Source organism: Ciconia boyciana, chromosome 1, assembly GCF_034638445.1.
Source record: "Ciconia boyciana chromosome 1, ASM3463844v1, whole genome shotgun sequence".
Taxonomy (NCBI): domain Eukaryota; kingdom Metazoa; phylum Chordata; class Aves; order Ciconiiformes; family Ciconiidae; genus Ciconia; species Ciconia boyciana.
Window position 1 is genome coordinate 188,042,973 of NC_132934.1, and position 21,922 is coordinate 188,064,894.

Below are 21,922 nucleotides of genomic sequence, written 5' to 3' on the forward strand. Positions count from 1 at the left end.
GGAGCGGGCAGCGGCGGCGGGCTGGGCGGAAGCGGCGGCGCCGCCATGTTGGGGGAGGGCGGGGAAGGGGGGCCGTCCGCCCCGCGCGGGGCTGCCTGCGGGCGGAAGCCGCCTGTCCGCCCCGCGCCTCCTCACGGGGCTTCGGCCGGGCCGGCAGCTTTGGGCGTGCCGCAGGCATCTGGCCGGACTCCGTGGGTTTGCCAGTGCGGTTTCTCGGCCTGGGCCGCTCAGGATTGTGGGGATGGTAAACAGTGTGGCTGAGGTGCAAGAAAGAATCACAGAACGGTTTGGGTCGGAAGGGACCTTTAAAGGTCATCTGTCCGTCCCCCCTGCCGTGGGCAGGGACATCTGTCACTAGAGCAGGTTGCTCACAGCGCCGTCCGACCTGGCCTTGAATGTTTCCGAGGATGGGGCATCCACACCTTCTGTGGGCAACCTGTGCCAGCGTTTCATTACCCTCATGGTAAAACATCTCTTCCTTATGTCCAATCTAAACCTACCCTCATTCGGTTTAAAACCCTTGCCCCTTGTCTTGTCACTACAGGCCTTGGTATAAAGGCTTCAGGGCTACGTTGTGCTGCACAAACGCTTGGCTGCAGGGTAAGCAATTAGCCTGCTAATTGTAGCGGAGGAGCCTGTGGGCAGCTCCCACTTAGTATCAGTGATTTGGCCCCCTGTGTGTCCTTGCCTTTATGTATACGTGCAGCAAGAAGTTCTCGTGTGAACATGATTTCTGTTTGACAGTGGAAATGATGAATAGGGTTGCTTTCTTGTAAGGAAATCCTGTAATAGCTTGAATGACCGAAATGGAGGAATCTCTTCTGTGGATGGGGTCTGCCCAGCATGCCGCATGTCATCCAGAGGCCCGTTCGATGCTACATCACATGGAGTTCCCACCATCTAGAGGGACGTAAGATTATCTATGCTATTTTCCCCTTACAGTGTGCACTATATATATATATATATATGTATGTAGTGCACTGAACTACCATTGTAGATATAGGTATACAAGTACGGTTGAAAAAAACTGATGTATTCTAAAATGAAGTATAGGGGGTGCAGTCTGTCTTTATTTTGCCTATATAAAAATAATAAAGCAGCAAGCTTTTTTATTACTATTTGAGCTAACCAAGTACAGTCATGCTGGAATAAATTATATTCAACATCACAAATTTTGAAGAATGTGTTGAGCTATCTCTTTGACAGCAGAAAGTGCTTCTAAGCAAGTTGGTTTAATTTCCTGAGGAGGAAGCAAAAATCCATAAGTTCCTGTGTCCCGAAGCTCAAAGGTAAAAGAATATTTAATGCCAAGATCGTAAGCCCAGTCGTCTGAACCTCCAGGAGCTAGATCTATGTGAGGAAGGGAAAATAGATCAGTTACCTGAAACGAGAACTACCGTTCTCTGTTCAAAAGCTGTCTTCTGATGCTAGCGAGGATATGCTGTCATGCCTATTGTTGTAGTAAAGTCATACTTACAAATTGTTTGTGCACCGGGACCAAGTCTATAAGTTTTCTTTGTTGTCCTCTTTATAGCATTAGCTGCTTTCTTTGCCAGACTTTCCTGAAATTAAACAAAACATTATTAGCTTTATAGCCTTGTGATAATTGTTAATATGTACGCAGTTAGGATTTATGTACACTGTTCTCTGGATCTCGCATTAGTTAAATACTCTTATAAAAGGCTCTAGAAAACTCATAGAATGTGATTAAAATGTTCAGCATATGCCCATGCTACAGATTGCATTTCTGCTGTAGCTAGATAAAAAATATAGGTGGGACCTTACCACCACTTCACGCAACAAACTGTTGTCAAACCATTTGTTCCCACTTGTCTCATGTTTTTCCTTTCCTGCCACAGTATTTAAGTCACTGTTGATTTATGTAGTATTGACAAAAACAGCAGAAAAAGATTTTCATTGAGGGAATTCTACTCTTAAGCCATGACAAAGATTTAAATGCCCAGAATTAGTGAATCTCTTTCTGCTTTACAGGGAAGGAGTCACAAATGCATTATTACTGCTCACTCACAACTGCATTTTTTTTTATTGCAGTATATAAAACAGTTTGTTTCAGGAAGTTAAACAGTAACCAAGACAGCATAAAAATATATGTTGTTTGGACTTAGTTTGTCCTGTACTTATATTACTATATTTTTTTTCATTTTTTCTTCTGAACACAGTTACTAATGGAAATGCTATATTGGACTGTCTGGGGTTTTGTATAACAAAGTAGGATGCTTCCAATGCATTAATTCTGTACTTTTTACAGTCCTCTTATCTATACAACATTTATTTTGTAAAATAAATGGTTTTTTAGAATATGGTTTTTAAAAATGTTAAGTGACGTGGGAGATGCATGAGGTTGAAAAGCAGTAAAAATGACAGCAGTGTCTGTAAGTGTCAACCCTTGGATCTTCATAAACTGTCTTACTGTCTGTCCTTATGTCATCTAGCATATGAAATGACCTGTCCACCTCAGACATGTGCTGTCTTCCCATATGGCAAATCACAAAGCCTGCAAACCTGCTTTCTGGTCGCCTTTACATGATTTCTGCTCCTTTCTTACTGCTAGGCAGGAGCCCTTGCTGCACATAAAAGAATTCATTGCCTCAGCACTTGGAGCTTAAGAAACACCAAAAGTGGGCTAGGAAGTGCAGGAAAGGGAACTCCTTGCTCTAGGGAATTTGATGTCTTTACATAAGAAGAATATGACTAAGCTGTCCACCTACTCTTATGGCTTGATTACTCTTGAGTTAGCAAATCCCATTTTAGCCTGGATATCCCTTCCAGATCCAGAGAAAGCCAGAGTTTTATGGTCAGTGGGGAAAAGCAGCGGCTACTTTTTCTGTTTTGAACTCTGTTTTCTAGGAGAGTTTTTACTCTGTGATTTGGTGGCTCAAGAATGTAAAATTCTACATAAGCAGGATATGTTTTACATCCTACCATTAGGACCATTTTAAATAAGTATCCCTAGCAAAAACCTTAATAAAAGTAGCAAGTATCCGCCAGAATACCTCCTTGCTTAGGTATGTGGAGGGTATTTTTCAGAGTTACACACCCAAGTAATTTCAGAGTTTGTGTAAACCATACAACATAATCAGGAATTTGCACAAATATCTTTTCAAGGTGTCCAAAAACCAAGAATCTGCTCTTCTAGCAGCAACTTCAACATATCGGGGTTGTTCATGTGTTATCAATCTGGAATAAATATTTTCATTTTTCCATAGTCTTCAGAAGAAGCTTGTTGACTTACACACTGCTAGACCAGCCCAGACTTAAGTTCTTAAGAACATCAAGAGGAGTCTCATTTCCTGATTCTTGGTCCTCGGAGCACTGTGACTCCCTCATTACAAGCCTAACCAAGCAGGGTAAGAAGTTCTGAAATAAGCGTGAAACTTCAGGAGATAGGAAGACTTACCAGCTCATCATGGTCTTTGCTTTTGTCCATAGTGTAAGAGTATGGAAACAATACCAGCTGGGAGTAAGAGTGCATGGTTATGTAGGCTTTAATGATGTCTTTGTGATCTCTGACAAAGCGAGTCACTGCTTTCACTTCAGGCTCAGACTCTGGGTAGGGTCCACAGTATGTCTCCTGACATTCATAGGGAGATGCTCCTTCCCCTGTAACAAAAAAGTGCACGGTGTTACTCCTTAACTTCTTCCCTTCTGCATTTCTGTTCGTCTAATGCAAGAGCAGAGTATGATGCTAATACACAAGAAATCGTGGACTCTGCCATGCTATGGAAAGAACTCTCATGCTTGTAGAAATCGGTGCGAGCCTACTAGGATTTCTTACCTACTGTACTCTTGAAAAAAAATTGGAGAAGGTGAAGGAAAAAAAAATGATTCCAAGACTGGATAAAAAGCCTTAGAGGAGAGGATGAATATGCTCAATTTAAATTCATCAAGAACAAGATTGTGAGATCCCTTCTTAAAATCTAGAAGTATTACAGGAAAAAGGCAGTTCTAAGTGATTATTTAATCTTGGGGAAAAGCAAAATGCCAATTGGAAGCTGAAGAAACACAAATCAAAATGAAGGTTTTTAAGAATGAAGAAAACTAGGCACTGGAACAAATTACCAAGAAAACAACTAGGATTCACCATTTTTGCTATCTTCAGAATAAGACCAAATAACTTTCTGGAAGCAGGCAGGATCTTTAGCGTTAAATGTCAGGTCTTCATGTTTTAATAAGTTTTGTAAATTTTCCCCTTTGCTGCTATCTGTAGTTTAAATGGACATTTTATCCTTAAATCTTATGCAGGAATAAAGCTCACTGAGTACTTTAACACCCACAAGACTTTCTTCATCCCTGGGCATTGGGACACTTTAACAGATGTCCATCTTCCAGAAATCAATAAAGCCAGTTACATTTGCAGAGTAGCAGCCCTGTAGAAGCAACACAAGCTGTTATCATATGATACAGGGGAGAAGGAAACATCTTCTGGTGCCAGTGATATCTAGGGAAGATCTATAGCATGCCACAAAGTAGTAGAAGTAGTAGGGAGCATATCTGGAACCCAAAAACACTTAAAATTTTATATATATATAAAAATATATATTTATACATATATATAAATATATATTTATATATTAATAATTTATAAATATTTATATATTAATATAAAATATAAATATATAATATATAATATATTCGTATAATATAATAATATAATATAATAATATATTATAAAATATATTAAATATTTATATATTAATAAATTATAAATATTTATATATATTTTATATATATATTTTTTTATATATATATATATATATGTTTTAGTGAATTAAAAGTTGCAAGGCCCCGTACAGGTGTATTTGGGTGAAATGTAGTTGTGATAGATGGAAAGACTAGGTGATATGGTGGTTCCTGGCTGTCAATGTTAAGAATAAACCTGTATTTTCATATTCAACTGTTCCACAGATACTGCAAGCCCCTTTATAATATCAATGGCTGAAAATACATCCCCAGATGACCTACACCCTTGTATCACACAGTAGAAGAAGCAGAAATAATATAGTGAAGAGAGCAGGCTGTGAGGAAGAAGTGACGACAGAGACACTGAGTCTGGGAGATGCAGGCTGGGAGGTCAGAAACAAGCGTACTGGAGCAGAGAGGGCTGTGGTACATTTTTGTTTTGGGATATATGTATAAGCCTTAGTGTTTCTGGATCGAGGGGGATTTCACAGACAGTCCATGAAAATTCATGCACATGAAAATACAGACAATGTATTTTCTGCATCTATGCAAAATCATGCCAAGGTGGCAAAATGAGAATGTTAAATTTTACACTGTTCTATTTTGCACAGAAGTGAGTGCTGTCCAAGGAAAAAGGCAATGAAGAATCTGTTGGCTGGCAATCTTGGATGAATGTTCTGTCTGCTTTCCTAAATTCTTGATCATACTGAGAACAGCTAGCTAAGGAAGCGATACAGAAAATGTAGAGGAAAATTTAAGTCTGGGTTCCAGTCAATTTTAGTTCCACAGAGCAAATTCCAAGTTAGTGCATTGCTTTTAGTGGAGTAATTTTGCTTTTTATTTGTGTAAAAGAAAAGCGTAAGGTATCAGTGCATTTAGTATATTTTGCTCTTCATAAAAACCATGAGGGCTTTGTTCATAAAGTTCATAAAGTTGTTATCTGAGCAGCTGAAGAGGAAGAACAGATAAACACGGTGGTACATTTATAATTAAATGCATAGATCTAAAACCTGGAATTTTGCAGTGGCACAAAGTGTATTCACAAGCAAAGCTGAAGCCAGTGGAAGTCTGAACATTTGGCACCCCTCACAAGAACTATTCTCTATTTAAAAGTATGTGAGTAAAGATTAAATTGCAGGTTCCCATGAATTTGTGGTCATTTCCCATGAACACAATTGTGTTATTGTATTCAATCGACACAGCTAATAGTAATTACAACAGTATTGTGAAGTGATAAAACTCCAGCTTGGTTCTTCTGAGGATCCTGTTGAACTCCTGGTGTTTCACACAGCTACAGCAATAATGGAGATTCTACAGTTAATATGTTCTGGATCAAATCTGTTCAACCATTGCTATCAGTTGCTAATGTATCTGAATCAGTATAAACAATATTTTTATGTTAACTAAGAAAAACAGGATTTGGATTTTCAGCATTTTACTGACTGTATAAGTAAAAGAAGTAGAAACCTAGGGAGATCCTTACAATCATCTGTTTAAGTTATTGTAAGCACCTGACTTCGGTGCTTAGATTCATCTGTACAGTTTTTTTCTCTCCAATGGCCCTGCAAGGTGCTGAGGCTTCTCTCTTCTATGTTTTCAGCCATCTCTAAGAGAGGAGCATAGCATGGCTGAAAACAGTATGAATACTTCCCTAGTTATTCAGGTAAGATGTTCTGGTTTTGCCCTGTAAGAAGGTGTATGTTTTGTCCAGAGACTTACTTAGAGAGGAAGCACTTTCTAATCTACCTGTATTCTTCTGCTCTTTGTAAAGGGGAATCATTTCTCTGCTTCAGAAGTTGTTCACCACCAAAAGTGCTTGACAAGTTGAATGCAGTACTAATGTACACGACCTTTCCCTGATACTAGTATCTGTATTACATAGTTTTTTGCTGTTATTCCTTCAGACTTCTCCAAGTTCTGTTTTTATGACATATTTATACTGAATATCACTTTTAAGTCTATGTATTTGGTCCCCATCTTCATAATTTTGTGTCTGAAAAAATGTATGGTTTTCTCCATATAATAGCCATGGATGGTAAACAATCATCTTTATTCCCAGTTTAGCAATGGACTAAAATGACTGAAAGTCATACAGGACATTAGTGTCAGTACTGAGTGAAGCCAGATCTGATCTATAGGGTAACATTTTGAGACAGCTATTGTGCAGACTATTAAAAACCTGTCAAGTACTAAAGTGCTTGCGGGTAAGTAAACATGATATAGTCTTGACAACAAACACTGAGAGCCAAAAAATCTTGGTCAGGTAGGCATTACTGGAGGATGACTGAGGTGATCAGTTCATACTACGTGGTGGAGCATCTACTCAACTGGATGGTGCAACAGGCCTTGGGTGACATGGCAAGGGCCACCTCTTCCCTCTTTCCTCCCTCCCACCAACAGCCTGCACCAGGTGTGTCATGGTGTGATGCAAGGACCAGGGTCCTGGTCCCCCCCTCTCTTGTCATCATGCTGGGAAGAGGTTAGTCCCCGATGTGGCATCTGGGAAGGAAAAATCCTGAGTCCCAACAAAAAGTGTCTCAAGCTGGGGAAGTGTTCACTGGTTCATAACAGATATTCAGCTGCATTTGTCTTGATATCAACTTTGTGAAATGGTAAATGAAAATGTTTTCAAAATAACAATTCCAAAGGCTAAAAGTAAGGCAGGGGTACAATAGGAAGGAAATGATGTCATACCACACCAGAGCGCATCAAAATTCCTGTTCATGTCAGTACCAATGCACTTGCTGTTACCGTGCGATGAGCGGCTCTTTCTCCACAGCCGATTCTATGGAAGGAGACACACAAGCCACGTTCAGGGAAAAAGCCGAGAAAAGCAATGCACCATCTCACTGGTTAGTAAAATGTGACTTCCCACTTGTGCCTCTACAGGTCATGTGCCAATGAAGAGGCAAAAGACCAAGGAAGATTATAAAACCACAATCTGATTGCCAGCGAGGCTGGATGATAAAAGGAAATGTTGGGTAGGATAAGAAGTGGTCACATCTGGTCTGATTTCAATGGATTTGGACTGTGGAGGGAGGGGAGGAGGCATACAGTTTGGCCAGGTATGTGAGTTTAGGAGTCCAAGTCCAACCTTTCTGTAGGCATTGCTGACAGCACGTGGAAAGTTGGAAATTTGGTGTGCAGCTGTTGAGGTGTATATGCATAGTTATCCAAAGGGGAGCCAAGCTGGGTTGAAGATTGAATGGGTAAAAGAGTGGAGGATTTTTTTTTTTTAACTTGAGTGAAGGATCTAAAAAATCAAAGAACCATCTCAACAGCTTGGAATTTCCAACCAATAAATAAAATCCTGGACAAAAGATACCTGTTGTACCTTCATTTATCTGAAACAAAAAGTACTGAGAGAACGGGGCTACCTTGCAGGAGGAAGGAGTGAGTTATTGGCTGTGCTCTATGTGATGCAGCATGCTATTCAGCTTGTGCTAGATTGTGCCAGCATTTGAAACCTTGCTGCCGAAGGCTGACACAGGCGTTCCCTGACATCTGGAAGTATTAAAATCCCAGGATGAGATTCTGTCATTTCCAAATGCATTTGCAACAGCTTGGAAGACACGAAAGTACTGTTGGTCAAATGACAGTTAATTGCAGTATTTGTTGTGGTTTAAATAGGGCAGAGATGCAGAAATTCCAAGCACGGATTAAGAGTTTGGGGTGTGCAGTTCCAGGATGGAAATGATCCCCTAAGCATGCACGCTGATAGTTCCCATAAATAGCACATCAGTACATTGCACAGCCCGTCAAAAAAGCTCTACATACAGAGGGATGGCTCCACGTGTACTCATAGCCATCCACATTCATCACAGGCATGACGTAGAAATCAAAGTGCTCCAGAAGTGTTGTCATGATCTGATCTCGCTCACGCACATGGATTGCCTATAAAGCACAGGGGAAACTTATTGAAAGCACTCATAATAGTGGTTTTCTTACCTCCCTAGAAAGGCACCTGATGGCATATGTAAAATAATTGTGCAATTATCAGACCAGTCTACCTCCTGATAGAGGCTCATCACATCACAGAAACTGCTAAATAGCAAAGTATCTCTTCGGTTGGAAGTGCCAGGGAGAGGGTAAGAATCGAACTGATACAATCAATCAGATACACTGCAGTCCTTTAATGTTAATGGGTGGTCATGAGATAGAGTTGAAGCCTATTAATAGGAAGGTTGAAGCCTGAAGGTTGAGCTTTTGCTGCTTGTATAAGAGATAGGAACCCTTCCTCCCACCCAAAATAGCACAAAAGTAGCATAAAATAAAGCAAGCCCAAAACCAACAAGTAACATTTCAAATGGCTGCTGTACATAACGATTTTTTTTTCTGGTTGCATTGTGAGGTCAATGCACTTGTATGCCAAGAGCCAGTAAGATCTACATTGCTGATTTTGCCTCACAGCCTATTTTGAAGGCTTTAGTGATACCTAACCTGGTTGTTGGACCACGACACAGGGATAAATTTTAACCTAGATAAGTGGTTTTGTTACTATTAGAATAGACTAAGTCTTTAATCATATCTTTTTTTTTCTTTATGCCTTACTTAAACCACCTTCTTTCATTTTAAATCCTTCCTAGTTTTTCTCAGGCAATGAACTTTCTGTGACTAAATGAGAAATGTCAATCTTTCTACAATCTTAACAACAAAATTAAATGATAAGGAGTGGACCCATTGTAAAGAATGCCTAGGATTTGCTAGAGAGAGCTAGTGATTTTAATGTGTGTGTGCAGATGTGTATTAATGTCAGATTTTAAAATGTTACTTCATGAAGTGATATAGAAATAAAATTTGAATTTAAAACACGTAAATTAGATCAAGGGGATGGGGAGAACCTAAATGTTCAGCTTGTTACTTCTGAAAAATGCTGCAGGGACATGTCACCGGCAAAGTGACAGCACAGCTGGTAATTATTTGGAGCAGCATGAAAAGGGCAAATGCATTTCTCTCCAAGGGAACCTTGAAGGCTGGGATTATCAGTTGGTCACAAGGCACATTCAGCTGTATCTGTCCCTAACTGCTGCTATCTCCTTTCATATGTCATAGTCATTGAGGTTTTATAGTTGTGACTGAGGACAGAAATAAACACATTTCTTCTTATTATTGTTATCATCATCATCATTATTTAGTTCCATCATGGCCAAACCGTAATTCCTGTTTCCAGGACTCATCTATGTTGTTTCTCTGGCTACTGTACTGGTGATTGCGAAGTCTCAATTTAATCTAGCTTATTTTTACTGTGAACTTTGCTTTTGTGAAGAAGTAACAATAAATATAATTTATTTATTTATTATTACTCGGGACATTAACTGAGCAAGCTGGGCAACCTTGTCTGGGCCAGAAAGGCCTTAGGAGCTTTTTCCTGGTCCATACGAGGAACTGGGCCAGCAGCTCAGCACAATCAGTTGATCAGAGATGCCTTCAATCCAAAAAGACCAAGGCAACATATGTTAAGATCCAGGTGCAAACCATTGATGTTGTATCTTTTGGCATATGTTTGTTCACTCTCCTGAGCAGTGTAGATATTAAAGATACTAAAGATCAGATGTGACCATTGGTCTGCAGCTGCACATCGGGCTAAGCCCATACTACAGTCTCATCCCATCAGTGGTTTACTAGTTTGCATGAACTGGTACTATGCATGTGGCTGGCAGTTGTTGGTCTTGTTCTGGAGGTCTGAAATGAGGGTGTCTCTAGCAGGGATGGTACCTTCAGAAGAAGGTGGCTTGTGTGGCCTCATTCTCTGAATGAGGCGGATCCAGAAAAAAGCAGGAGCACAAATAGAAAATGCAGCGGCAGGAGGCAGAGGAGCAGTAGCCGCAGACACAGCAGCAGATAACACATCACAGCAAGTGCTAAGTAGGGGTTGCTGGTGTGCATGCTGGTGTGGAGCTATGCCATGCCTGGAGCAGAGAAGTGTGGGGTACCAATTGCTCTAGGAAGGCATGTAGGGAAGAGCCAAGTGTTGTAGGACAGTTTGAGCTCACCCGGGTGTCCTTTGATCTACACCAGGCAGTGCCAGCTGGAGTAATATGGCCATGAGCCACTATGTGCTGCATGACCCAGAGCCAAGATCATTCCTTGGATCCGTGTGGCAGTATAGACATAGCTCTAGTAGATTACCAAATACTTGCTTTTCCTGGCACACCCTCTCCATCCCTGACTGTTCATAACTGCAAACATCTCTGTTGAATTTGCTACACATACTTTGAATTTTCTTTCATACTTGAGAATACATCTGAGCTCTTTTGCCTTCAATCCATATGACTTTCTGTCTCTCACACACACACGCACCTTCATCTACTGACACATGCACGCATGCACACACACTCACTGCTATGTACGCAGCTTAGACACAAATCTCATATGTTGGCATGGTGGAAGTAAATGAATTAAGACTTTATGGAGCTTAGAGCGCAATTGGACAGAGAAGGTAAGTGGCATCAAGATTTTTTGCTTTGTTTTGAAAATGTTAATCAGATGTGATTATCTACTCACATGGCCTATGAACCACAGGCAAAACGCAGGAGAAATCCATTCTCTAGCGTGGATACCACAGTCAATCCATATGGCACTTTTGGATTTTTCCTGGCTTTTAGAAAGCTGACAAAAAAGAAACTGTATTAAAATGTCACCATTGTAAAGTGTACCACATAAAAGTGGAAGTGAAAAGGGTAACCAAGATGGAAGAAGGTAGGGAGAACTTAGACTGATCCTGGGCCAGGATACTGCTGTCAGTTACGTTCGCATACAGTCAGAGCCATATTCGGACTGCTTGCAGCAAGCTCCTAACATAGACACCAAGACTACAGCAAGACCTGAGGTCAAGTGAGTAAATCACCAGCTATGCAGGGCAACAAACTAGACTGGCTTCATAGTTAACAGAGGAGGGTATCCACCATGCCAATATTTCATATCTTTGGATGATGGCCTGGATGTGGTAACTTCTTTGTGACCCAACAAGGAACCTAATGTGGTCAAATGCCTTTGCAAAGGTAATGCACCTTACTAGAAGAACTTAGGAAACTTCTAAAAACCACAAAAATATGCATATAAGTACAGATTTAAGAAAGTGTTCTGACCAAACCCCATCACTTGCTTACATTAGTACTTGGAAAGTTTTTGCAGTAAGTCACAGCTGTACCTTCAGAACATAAAGTGGTCGTTTTTCATATGATGATCCAATATATATTTTCTGGAGGAGGTCAGAATGGACTTTCACTACTTCTTCCATCCAATGATATATCTGCAAGGATGAAGTTAGTAAATAGATCTTCTCCCTATTGTTTTCCTTCATCCCTGAAAGTGGTCTAGACTTAAATTCATTCTTCCTCCCAAAATCCTGCCTCTTTAGCTGATGGGAAATAAAACCTAGCAATTCAGCCAGCTTACCATTTGCCTGACTCTAATTTCTCTTAAAACAAACAGTAAGATACAGTCACAACACAGTCCAAGTATAGCCCTGAAATTCCTCTTTAGTTCTATTTGGTTAAATTATTATTCATTTCATGTTTTAAATATTTATATGTTGTTTGGTGACTTCATTTTCCTTCTGTATTGGCTGCATTTAAATGGCAGTTTGAGGCAATACATGTATGAGACATTTTGTCTGCTGCTTCTTTCTTTTTCTGTGAAGGCATTCCAGTAAACACAGCTCTCAGTGGTTGAGCAATACAATGGTAATTATTTACCTGTTGATGATTTCTTTCCCTATGTCCATTCTCAACCATGAGACCAATTTCACCCCTTGAATCTACAGAGGATTACAACAAAAATATCTTACTTCTTTCATCGAATGGTAGCTTTCATAATATGATGAAGATCTGCGTGGGTTGACTGTGTCATTGATAGTCTGTTTTTCAATAAGTCCTTGAACATCTCCCATCAACACTCTGAATAACAAAGAAAGAGCACAACCTCCTGTTAAATAAATGACAAACAACTTTACAGAAACACTTATGACAACGAATGAAAAAGGCATACTTGTGTTGGATGGTCAGTTGCCATAACTGAGCTTTTATGCTATTTATGCTGGATCCCCTGACATAGAAATGGACTTCTCTGTCCTTCTTGATGTTTTCAACTACAACAGGTTGCCAGAGAATGACCTGCAAAGTTTCCAAAAACATTTTATTTTTTTTTACTGAGGAAAGAAAAAATATTCTTACTAACATTTAATAAGTATTTTGAAAATAATCAAAGCATATGTTTTCAATTTAAGAGACCACTTGTAACAAGCAGTCTAATGTTCCCTGTGTTGTGTTATAGCATTCTGCTACAGCTGGAAATGAAATGTGTGTATTTAAGAAATGTTTATAATGACTTCTGCACATAAATTCATAAATCAAGGACAAAGACAAGAACATAACCTTTTCTGAGATAGTATTTCTAGTATAATAGATATGTTTAGCTGGTTATTATGTTACATGTTTTCAAGTCTGCTGAGAGTTATTTTCCCTGAGGGTATTTGGAGAATTAATGAAGATCAGACCAGTCTTTGTAGTTATTGTATTCGCTGATGACTTTGATCAAGGAGGAAATAAATGCCAGAAGGGGTTTGAATATAAGTCAAGTTGAAGCAGCAATACAGAGATTAGAAATGTGAGGAAAACAAGAAAATGAGATTCTTCTTGGTAAAATTAAATCTTTTACAATAATAAAATCAGAAGCCAACATATTCAATAAAAGACTGAAACTGTAGAACCAATAATACCAAAAGATCTAGGGGTGACAGTAAGCAGAAAATCAGGCATGAATTTACAATGTGAAAACGGTCAACATAATTCTTGGATGCATTTTGGAAGACATACAGCATGGAGTCGCCAGACAATAGGGTTTTTTTTTTTCCTTTCTGGTGCAGTTGCACCAGGAATATTATATTCAACTTAGGGCACCATGTTACCAGGCTGTATCAGCTGTCAACTGTTTACCTCACTCATTTCTCAGAGAGAATGTGTCTGCAAAATCATACAGAAAACTCATCCATGCTTTTAATCAAGACTTTGGAACAATAAATGGTAAAACATTTGGCCCCTGGATATATTACTGCAATGTGCTATACAAATGGCTGAGCTAGTCTCAGTGTAGCCATCTCGGACATTATCGGCAGGCGAGCGACAGCACCGCGTGGCTCAGCATTGTTTGGAAAACCCATCTAAGAAACAAGCTGGATGCTCAGCTCCCCAGCACCGATTTCCCTGTTGCCCTGGCTAGCCTGCTGTCTGCACTGATGTGCACCAGTTCAGACTTAGTTTCTCTTTGGTGTAGGTATTCTTTGAATTGAGAATAAGGAAAACTAAGGAACTCTGGATTAACACAGCTGAGCTGGCAGAGGAGCAATGAATGGGGGTCAATGGGAAGCTTTGATAAATGCATATGGTTATTGGTCTCTTTACCCATCATCAGCAATGGTCGATACTGCCCCAGGGGCAGCTACAAAAGACTCTGATGTAGGTGTTCCTCCATCTGGGTCTTCTGATGGATGCTATATGCAACGTGTGTGCTGTAAGAACAAAGCATTTCCTTTGTTTTAGGTTTTTGCTTTCCAGCTTTTGCAGGAGTAGCACCTATAATTAGCCTGATAATTATTCTTGTAAGATGCTAATTTTCAATTGCTTCTTTTTTGCTAGATTGTAACCATAAAGTTTGTTGGGAGGTACTGTTTGTGTCTTCCCTTTCCCTTTCCTTTCCCCTTTCCCTTTCCCTTTCCTATTGCCTTTTCTTCTCTCATTCCCTTTCCCTTTTATTCTTATAACTTGCCCAATTTATAGCCATGGAAAAAAAATGGCTAGTTTATAACTCTTGAAAAATATTCGGTTTGCATATTCACATAAGTGACTTAGTAGAAACCACCACATGCTCTCTCTGCACTGAATGTACTGCAGTTGTTCATGACTTCTTGGGGCTCCTGTGTACAAGAAAGTGAAGAATGGCAGTGGTGAGGAACAGATGGAGGAGGGGAAATTTGTTTTGATGCAGCAAAGGAGATGGATATGTGAGTTGACTTGTGGAGGTGGAAAAGAGCAAGGAAGGTTATCAATGTTTGTGAGAACTGAAGGGAAGGATCAGAAGATGCTAGTAGGGACAGCAGAAGATTAGTAGGATTTTGGGGTGGACATAAAATGAATAGGAGCCAAGAAAGACAGAGAAAGACTGGGCATAGGCACCATTAAAACCTCTCAGTCATCTGAGACACATCCTCAATCATCCTGTAAATTATGTTGGTCGAGGGAATGGTTACACCTTTGTTGCAGAGTGTTGGCTTCAAACTGGGAGGGTGTGATTGGGCAAATGCTTTTGAAGAGGAAGAGATGCCTCATTTTAATTAAATACTCTATTCTTTAATGAAAGATAGAAGTAATTTTTAAAAAAAGTATTGCTTAAGAGATTTTTATCTTCTAAATGCTGCTTTAAGAAAAATACCACAAAAACCCAGTCCTGATCTTCAAAGCTGTGCAAGTCATATAGGTGTCCTGGTTTCAGCTGGGTTAGAGTTAATTTTCTTTATAGTGGCTGGTATGGAGCTATGTTTTGGATTTGTGCTGAAAACAGTGTTGATAATACAGAGATGTTTTAGTTGTTGCTGCACTAGCCAAGGACTTTTCAGCTTCCCATGCTCTGCCAGGTGCGGAAGAAGCTGGAAGGGGACACAGCCAGGATAGTTGATCCAAACTGACCAAAGGGCTATTCCACACCACATGACATCATGCTCAGTATATAAAGCCGGGGAAGAAGAAGGAAGGGGGACATGTTCGGAGTGATGGCATTTGTCTTCCCAAGTAACCATTACGTGTGATGGAGCCCTGCTTTCCTGGAGATGGCTGAACACCTGCCTGCCCATGGGAAGTAGTGAATGAATTCCTTGCTTTGCTTTGCTTGCGTGTGCGGGTTTTGCTTTCCCTGTTAAACTGTCTTTATCTCAACCCACGAGTTTTCTCACTTTTACTCTTCTGATTTTCTCCCCCACCCCAGTGAGGGGGGAGTGAGCAAGTGGCTGTGTGGGGCTTAGTTGCCGACTGGGGCTAAACCACGACAATAGGTCAAGATTGCATTGCTCTAAAGTGAGTGCTGAGGTTCCCTAGCAAATGTATTTCTACTTACTGTGTGTTGGTGCTTTGCCAGTTTTGCAGAAATCTGAGCTCTGATATAATGCATTACTACAACATTATGAAGGAGGGGTCTCCTCATGTAAATCAGAAGGTAGCGGAGCAATGAAAACCAAGCATTTTCTGAGTTGCTGTATTAGGACAAATGAATGAAAGCAGGCTAAAATCTTTCTCCGGGGGGGCAAACAGTATTAGTGCACTTTGGGGAAGAATTTGGCCTAGAGATCAGAGAGACAGGGATCTGTTTACCTCAGTGGTGTTCAGTAAATCCTGAAGGGCTTCAACCTGTGTGTCTGTTTGTGGGAGAGCCCACAAAACTTTGTCCCTGAAAAACAAGGGTATTTATGTAAATCACAGGTACTCAGAACTACTCTAGGTCACGCAAAAGTAGAGAAGCAGGCTTGGCCTTTCTCGTCTTCCCTGGCTTGGCTGCCATGAACTCAAAGAAGATTCAATAGTGAAGATGCTGAGCCCTGTTCCAGCCTCTGCTCTGCCAATCAGTAAAATCCATGAAAGAGGTGGTGGAGGGCTTTGGTAGCCAATATCTACTGCTGGACTCTGAGATTGCTCCTGGAGCTGGCACCAGCACAGCAGCAACCAGCCCCAGCTGATCCCCAGTGCAGCAGCACCAGTGGAAAACTAGCCTAGACCAGGAAGGCAGCTCTCCTGCTCTCCCCTGAGTTTCTCACTCTCAGTCACTGTTCAGCAGAGACATGAGCCCTCCCAGTCTGGCAAAAGCCCTCCCAATTTGGCAAAAGCCAAACATGATGTTTTGTAGATGTGCAGAGGCTACTACGCTCATCATTCCTACTGCAGTCGTTTCTGTCCCTCTGCCAGGTATTCAGTTGTTCTATACCACTGTCCTCCCCCCCTTCGCCCAGTAACTTATATTCCCCTTCTACTTGAAACCCACGGTCTGGACACGCTGTACATGTGATGGTGCTTCCCAGCTGTGGCATGTCTGTCCCCACCATCAGTGACAGAAGTGAAATTAACTTTCTGGAAAGAAAAAATACCACTTTGCCTTGTAAATCCAGCCCTGATCTTCAGTGCCCTGCAAGCCATGTAGTTCAAAATTACATTGGATAGATAATTAAAATAATCTGTGTGTGTAGAAGGAGGAGACTCGAGGGAATGTCAGACGCCTATTTCCATTTTCTGGGCTGGGGTGGCTCTTGGCCCTCAAATTGTGTGGAGTTGGTGGCAGTGTTATCCCCCAAGCGTGAGGTCGTTTACCCGGTGTGCGAGATGCCAATATACACACAGGGCAGAGGTATTTTATTTCATGTCTGCGCAGAGATGGGTGCTAGGTGGTAGCTCCACAAAGCTAGCACAAAGTTCCGCTAGTATTTTTACAGTCTAGTTATGCATATGCATAAGTAATTACACAAAGCAGTTTTCTATTGGTCTACATTTCTCTTATTTCAACTTAAAGCTACAGAGCTACTTTAATATTCTGTGCATGCTCAAAGGTGAGGGGTCTCTGCTTGGGCCGGGGTCTCTGCTTGGGCCGGGGTCTCCAGCTCGAGGGGTGTGACTTTTAGTATTATAATGAGGATAGTTCATGTGAGGGTGCTTCTTCTAGTTGTTTCAGATGGTTCCCAAAACCTCTTAATTAGCTTCTCTTTTTCTCCAGGATGTGCTTTACTCCCAAGGACAGTAATTCTCGTTTAGATGTTCTGCTTTCCAAGTCTGAATCCCCCTTATCAACTTTATGTAAGTCCTGGCCTTCCACCAGCTCCTGCTAGACTACACTGTTAGACTACAGCAGTGCAGTAACCAGGCACTATGGAAGTCCCTGCCAGCCCTGTCTGCAAAGACTGTTCTGAAAAGAAAACAGTTGGGGCTCTAAAAACCGGTGTTTTCAAGCTGCATAACACGATTGTCACAACTCGTTGTTGTGACTGATTTCAAGAAGAGACCTGACAGCATCTGGCAACCAGGTGATTCATCTTTTCTTCTTTTAGCCAGGCTCCAAGCAATCACTGTTGTTTCTCATGCAGAACCAACAATATGCCAGCCCTATTTTTGTCTCCACCATCATTTGACAGAGCATCAAAAAGCAATCAGGGATAGGCAGGGTTGGCAGTTTGCCTATTTCTTTAGGCAAGTGCACTCCAAAGTGTGTGTTTGGGGCTACTTTAAAAGTGAATTTGTCTTCTTGTATCTGGGGAAGTCTTTTCACAGGGGAGTCCAGAAAAGGGCTGCTGCATCTGGTTTTGTCCTATGATTCCCACAGCCTGAGAGTACCATAATGAGGAAGCTGGTATGTACTTGTACCCCACCATTTCTTGCACAAATATTTCATCTGAGTGTGGTAAGTACTGGGCAGGTGGTAGCTAGCAGCAATTCCTCTATAGCTCTTGTTGGTAGGACCTGAATACACTGAACAAGCTGATCCAAGTTCTGCCCTTGCTCTTGTAGTCACGTTTAACATGGGGAGTATTAACAGCTGAAATTGTAATCATTGGGCTTCTCAGTTCCTCTGCTTCGATTTGGCATTATACCCTCTTTCATCTGTCTTCTGCCCCACTCCTGTTAGAAAACACCCAGACAAAAGCTCTAATTATTGCCTTTATACCAGTCTCAGAAGCAGCCCTCCACCCCCAGCTTCCTTGTCCTGCCTGCTGCCCTGGTACGGCTGGACATTGAACATGAACACACTCCTTTTCTTTTACTTTCTGTCCTTATGCCCTGCTTCCCTGATTGCTCTTTGAGTTTGTCCTTAAGAGGATCCCTCTCATTCCCCTCCTCCAACTTTCTGCCAGGGTCCCACTGGACTCTATCACTGTTCCCCGTCTCTTTTTCTTCTCCCTTTTACTTCAGGGTAAATAGAAGTCCAGCTGCCATCCCCACACTACAATGCTCAGGTCTTATCCTGTAGCTATGACAGAGTGAGTGGGATGCATGACAGTTCATTTTAGATGGTTTTGATATCTTCATCTGAGCTAGTCACTCTCTTAACAAAGAAACAGGCACTTTCACAGTCCGGTTAACCTGAGCTAATTTAGATGAGTGTGCTAAACTGGAATGAATTATAACCTAAATACACATATTTTTCTCCACTAGCTGTACAGGAAGGTGAAGGGGCTTGTTCCCATGCAGAACCGTGTAGAAATGCCATATAGTCAGATGAATCCAATCCAGGGGCCCTGGCCACCATTTCACAGATAGACATAAATCAGTGCCAGCTCTCTGCAGGCATCTCAGTCTCTTCATCCCTCCTCTCCATTGCATTTCTCAGTCACTAGGAAGGCTGCCAGCATCACATATCACACAGGCCCACAAAAACAAGGCATCAGCATGGATGTGTCTCTCTGTCCTCATAGCCTGGCTTCATTTAAACCTTGCATGTTGTTTCTGACTAACATCTCCAGAAGAGAGGCCTCCGTACCTGTCTCCAGCTGAATGTCTTACCCTGGCTCTAGCAGGTAGTGTCACTAGAGGAGCACTGCCAGCATGGTCTCCTGTTCTCCTGGACCATGTATGCTGTTCGTCTGCCTGGAGCACAGATGTGGGCTCTCTTTTCTCCCACCTTGCTGGCTCTCAAGCGCCTCCAGCCTTGCCCTTTCCCTACAAGTGAGCTAGGTGTCTTTCCAGTGTTATCAGCTCTTGCACAAGTCTCACAATGTTCGGTATTTTTCTTAGAAGTCCAGATGCAGTAATCACGCTATAACCTTGCAACGGGAAGCTTTAATACATGACCATTAAATCCTCCAACACTAGCACTCAAATAAAAGCAAAAAGTCAGATATATTATATCACCTTTAAAATCTCATTATTTTAGCCATTTTCATAACTGGGGCTGGAAGGGTTAGACTCATGCTTTCCAGTGGGAAATGCCATTTTCTTCTGTAAGGGTCAGATATTCAGTGTTTTATTTAAACATGAAATAAATGAACCTTCAAGTAGCACAGAGCAATATTGCTCCACTGAATTCACCTAAAAACATGTTTGACTGTCCCCCTACTTTATCCTTCACACCTCCGTAGCAATCCACAACAAAATATGATTGCAACACAAATGGAGATGAAAGATCCTCTTTTTAAGGCATGAACTCCAGAGGTGTTCACCTGTCACAGGTCTGCCCACTGGCTTGTGGTGCGGAGTCGCAGAAGGCTGAGAGACATAATTCACTATTATTTGTGTAGGTATTTCAGTCCTGGGAGCAGGCTGTGTTTAATCACGATTCCTATAGGTTGTTCATCTTGCTTAATATCACCACATGAGGGGCTTATCCTTTTAGTTCTACCTATTAAAACATTTCAGGTTTTTAGACCAGCTGTACATGTACAAAATAAAAGCACTTTGGCTGTCTTCATCTCTTGACATATGTTCTCATGTTTTAACAAAGCATTTGGTTTCAGGGCATTTCTGAAGTTTATCGATAGGTAACAATAAAGCTGCTTCTGAAACATTGTACAAATACCAAGTGGTTATTCAAAAATGATTTATGACTGGAAAAACAATCATAAAAGCTGCTTTAGAAAGAAAACAGATTGTTAGCACTTTCTGAAATGGTTTCTCTCTCTACCTCAAGAAGTAATTCATTTAAGGTCTTGTTTTAAGGCAAATGAAGCAAATTATTTTTTGCCATTAAGTTTCAGAATGCCCTTTATTGGCATTCAAAAGCACTGAATGAACAGAATTGATTTGCACTTAGACCGAAAAGAATAGTTTTAATATGATTAAAAACATAGGATTTATGGATGCAAAGAAGACTTAGAATAATTTCATTTCCTCCACCATCTATATGTTAAATTGAACCACATATCCAATTACAAGAGCAATAAATAAATGTCAACCTTTGCCAAATGTTTTCTTACGGAGCTTGGAGTTATTTTGCTTCAATACTTTCCCTGTCCCACTCACCACACACTAAAAGCCCAGTAGCACTATCAGATATCTACCTTGGAAGAGTGAAGACATGCTTCTCTTGAATCCAGATAAATAGGGTAAAAAAAAGCAGATAAAACTTCATCTTCACGGCATCCACAATGAAACCAAATGCAATTGGAAAGCCAAGGGTTCAGGACCCACATTACTGATTTCAAAAATGTTATTTAAAGAGTGGTTAAAATTTAATACTCTCTCTCATCTCAACCCCAAGCTAAGTCAATATGACAGAGCTCCTTGGGGAGGTCCTGCTTATATTGATGTCGCCCATCCATGAAAGGATAAGGTACATTTTGGACATTTCATATTGACAAGTCACTTTGTCATCTCAGCCTTTGTGTCATTTCATTGTGGCTACGAACCACAGACATAAGAAAGAACACCAAACGCAAAGTTTTTGTGATCCTCTAATATTTATGGAGGTTCAGCAGCATGCTCTGCATTCAGCACTCCTATAGCACCTCACAGCCAAGCATGAAGCTGGGTGAGAGGAGTGGGAGTGAGGTTATTAAGTCCAAATGGAAAAATCCTGAGCAGAAAAGCTTCTTTTGCTGGCATTTGCTAGCAGAGAAAACAAGGAGCAAGTGGGACGTGATACTCTTGCTATTGAGGGCCGTTCCTCTAGTTCAGAATGGAGCACATTGACTGGGTCTCCATCTTCTGCAGCTGGCCTCTACCTCTTTGGTTAACACCCGACCCATCCAAGGATTTCAGATTGCTTGTGTTGCTCCATGCCCTCTTTTCTGTGATGTTCTGACATCCATGTATTTTCCACATGTCACACTGGGTTAGGTTTTCAAGAAAAAGTACCAGTGACTCTTCATCTCTTTATTATTAATTTTTGCATGCCCCAAGATTTGCCTCCCATATTTCTATCCACAGTTGTCCAGACAGGACATGCTAAAAAGCTGAATGAATTTGACATGTCCAGAATAGATGATCTCCATATATGTTCTGTGCTTGAACAGTAAATCCAATTTGGCTAGGACATGGCAAGGACATGGTCCAAGTCCTCTTCTTCTACGCACCAACATAGCAGTTCAAGGCATGGCACTGGTTAGAGAACACCCCAATGGCAGCCTTATGCGGAGGAGAACTGCTCGTTTACATCTCCAGCATCAGACCCACCCTAACGTTAGCCCTTGGCTGAGGATGTTGTATAGGTGCAGAATGAGGGAACCAAACCTGGGGCAGTTTCATCCATGCTGTCTGAT

The 21,922-nt window shown here is 41.1% G+C and overlaps 1 protein-coding gene and 1 long non-coding RNA gene across 2 annotated transcripts; one reads left to right on the forward strand and one right to left on the reverse strand.

Annotated features, from left to right (window-relative positions):
- Positions 1-1,043: 1,043 nt before the first annotated feature.
- LOC140646367 (uncharacterized) lies at positions 1,044-7,991 on the forward strand. The gene is made up of 3 exons (XR_012040416.1): positions 1,044-1,289; positions 3,228-3,368; positions 4,927-7,991. It is a non-coding gene; the product is annotated as an uncharacterized lncRNA (long non-coding RNA).
- On the reverse strand, positions 1,166-20,793 carry CPB2 (carboxypeptidase B2). Its single transcript, XM_072850195.1, has 11 exons — positions 20,723-20,793; positions 16,062-16,137; positions 12,691-12,815; positions 12,491-12,599; positions 11,852-11,953; positions 11,206-11,310; positions 8,479-8,595; positions 7,396-7,486; positions 3,419-3,621; positions 1,478-1,562; positions 1,166-1,350 (listed from the first exon to the last, which is right to left on the reverse strand). Exons 1-11 carry the CDS (start codon positions 20,791-20,793, stop codon positions 1,166-1,168), a joined length of 1,269 nt encoding a protein of 422 aa, XP_072706296.1.
- Between the last annotated feature and the right edge of the window lie 1,129 nt (positions 20,794-21,922).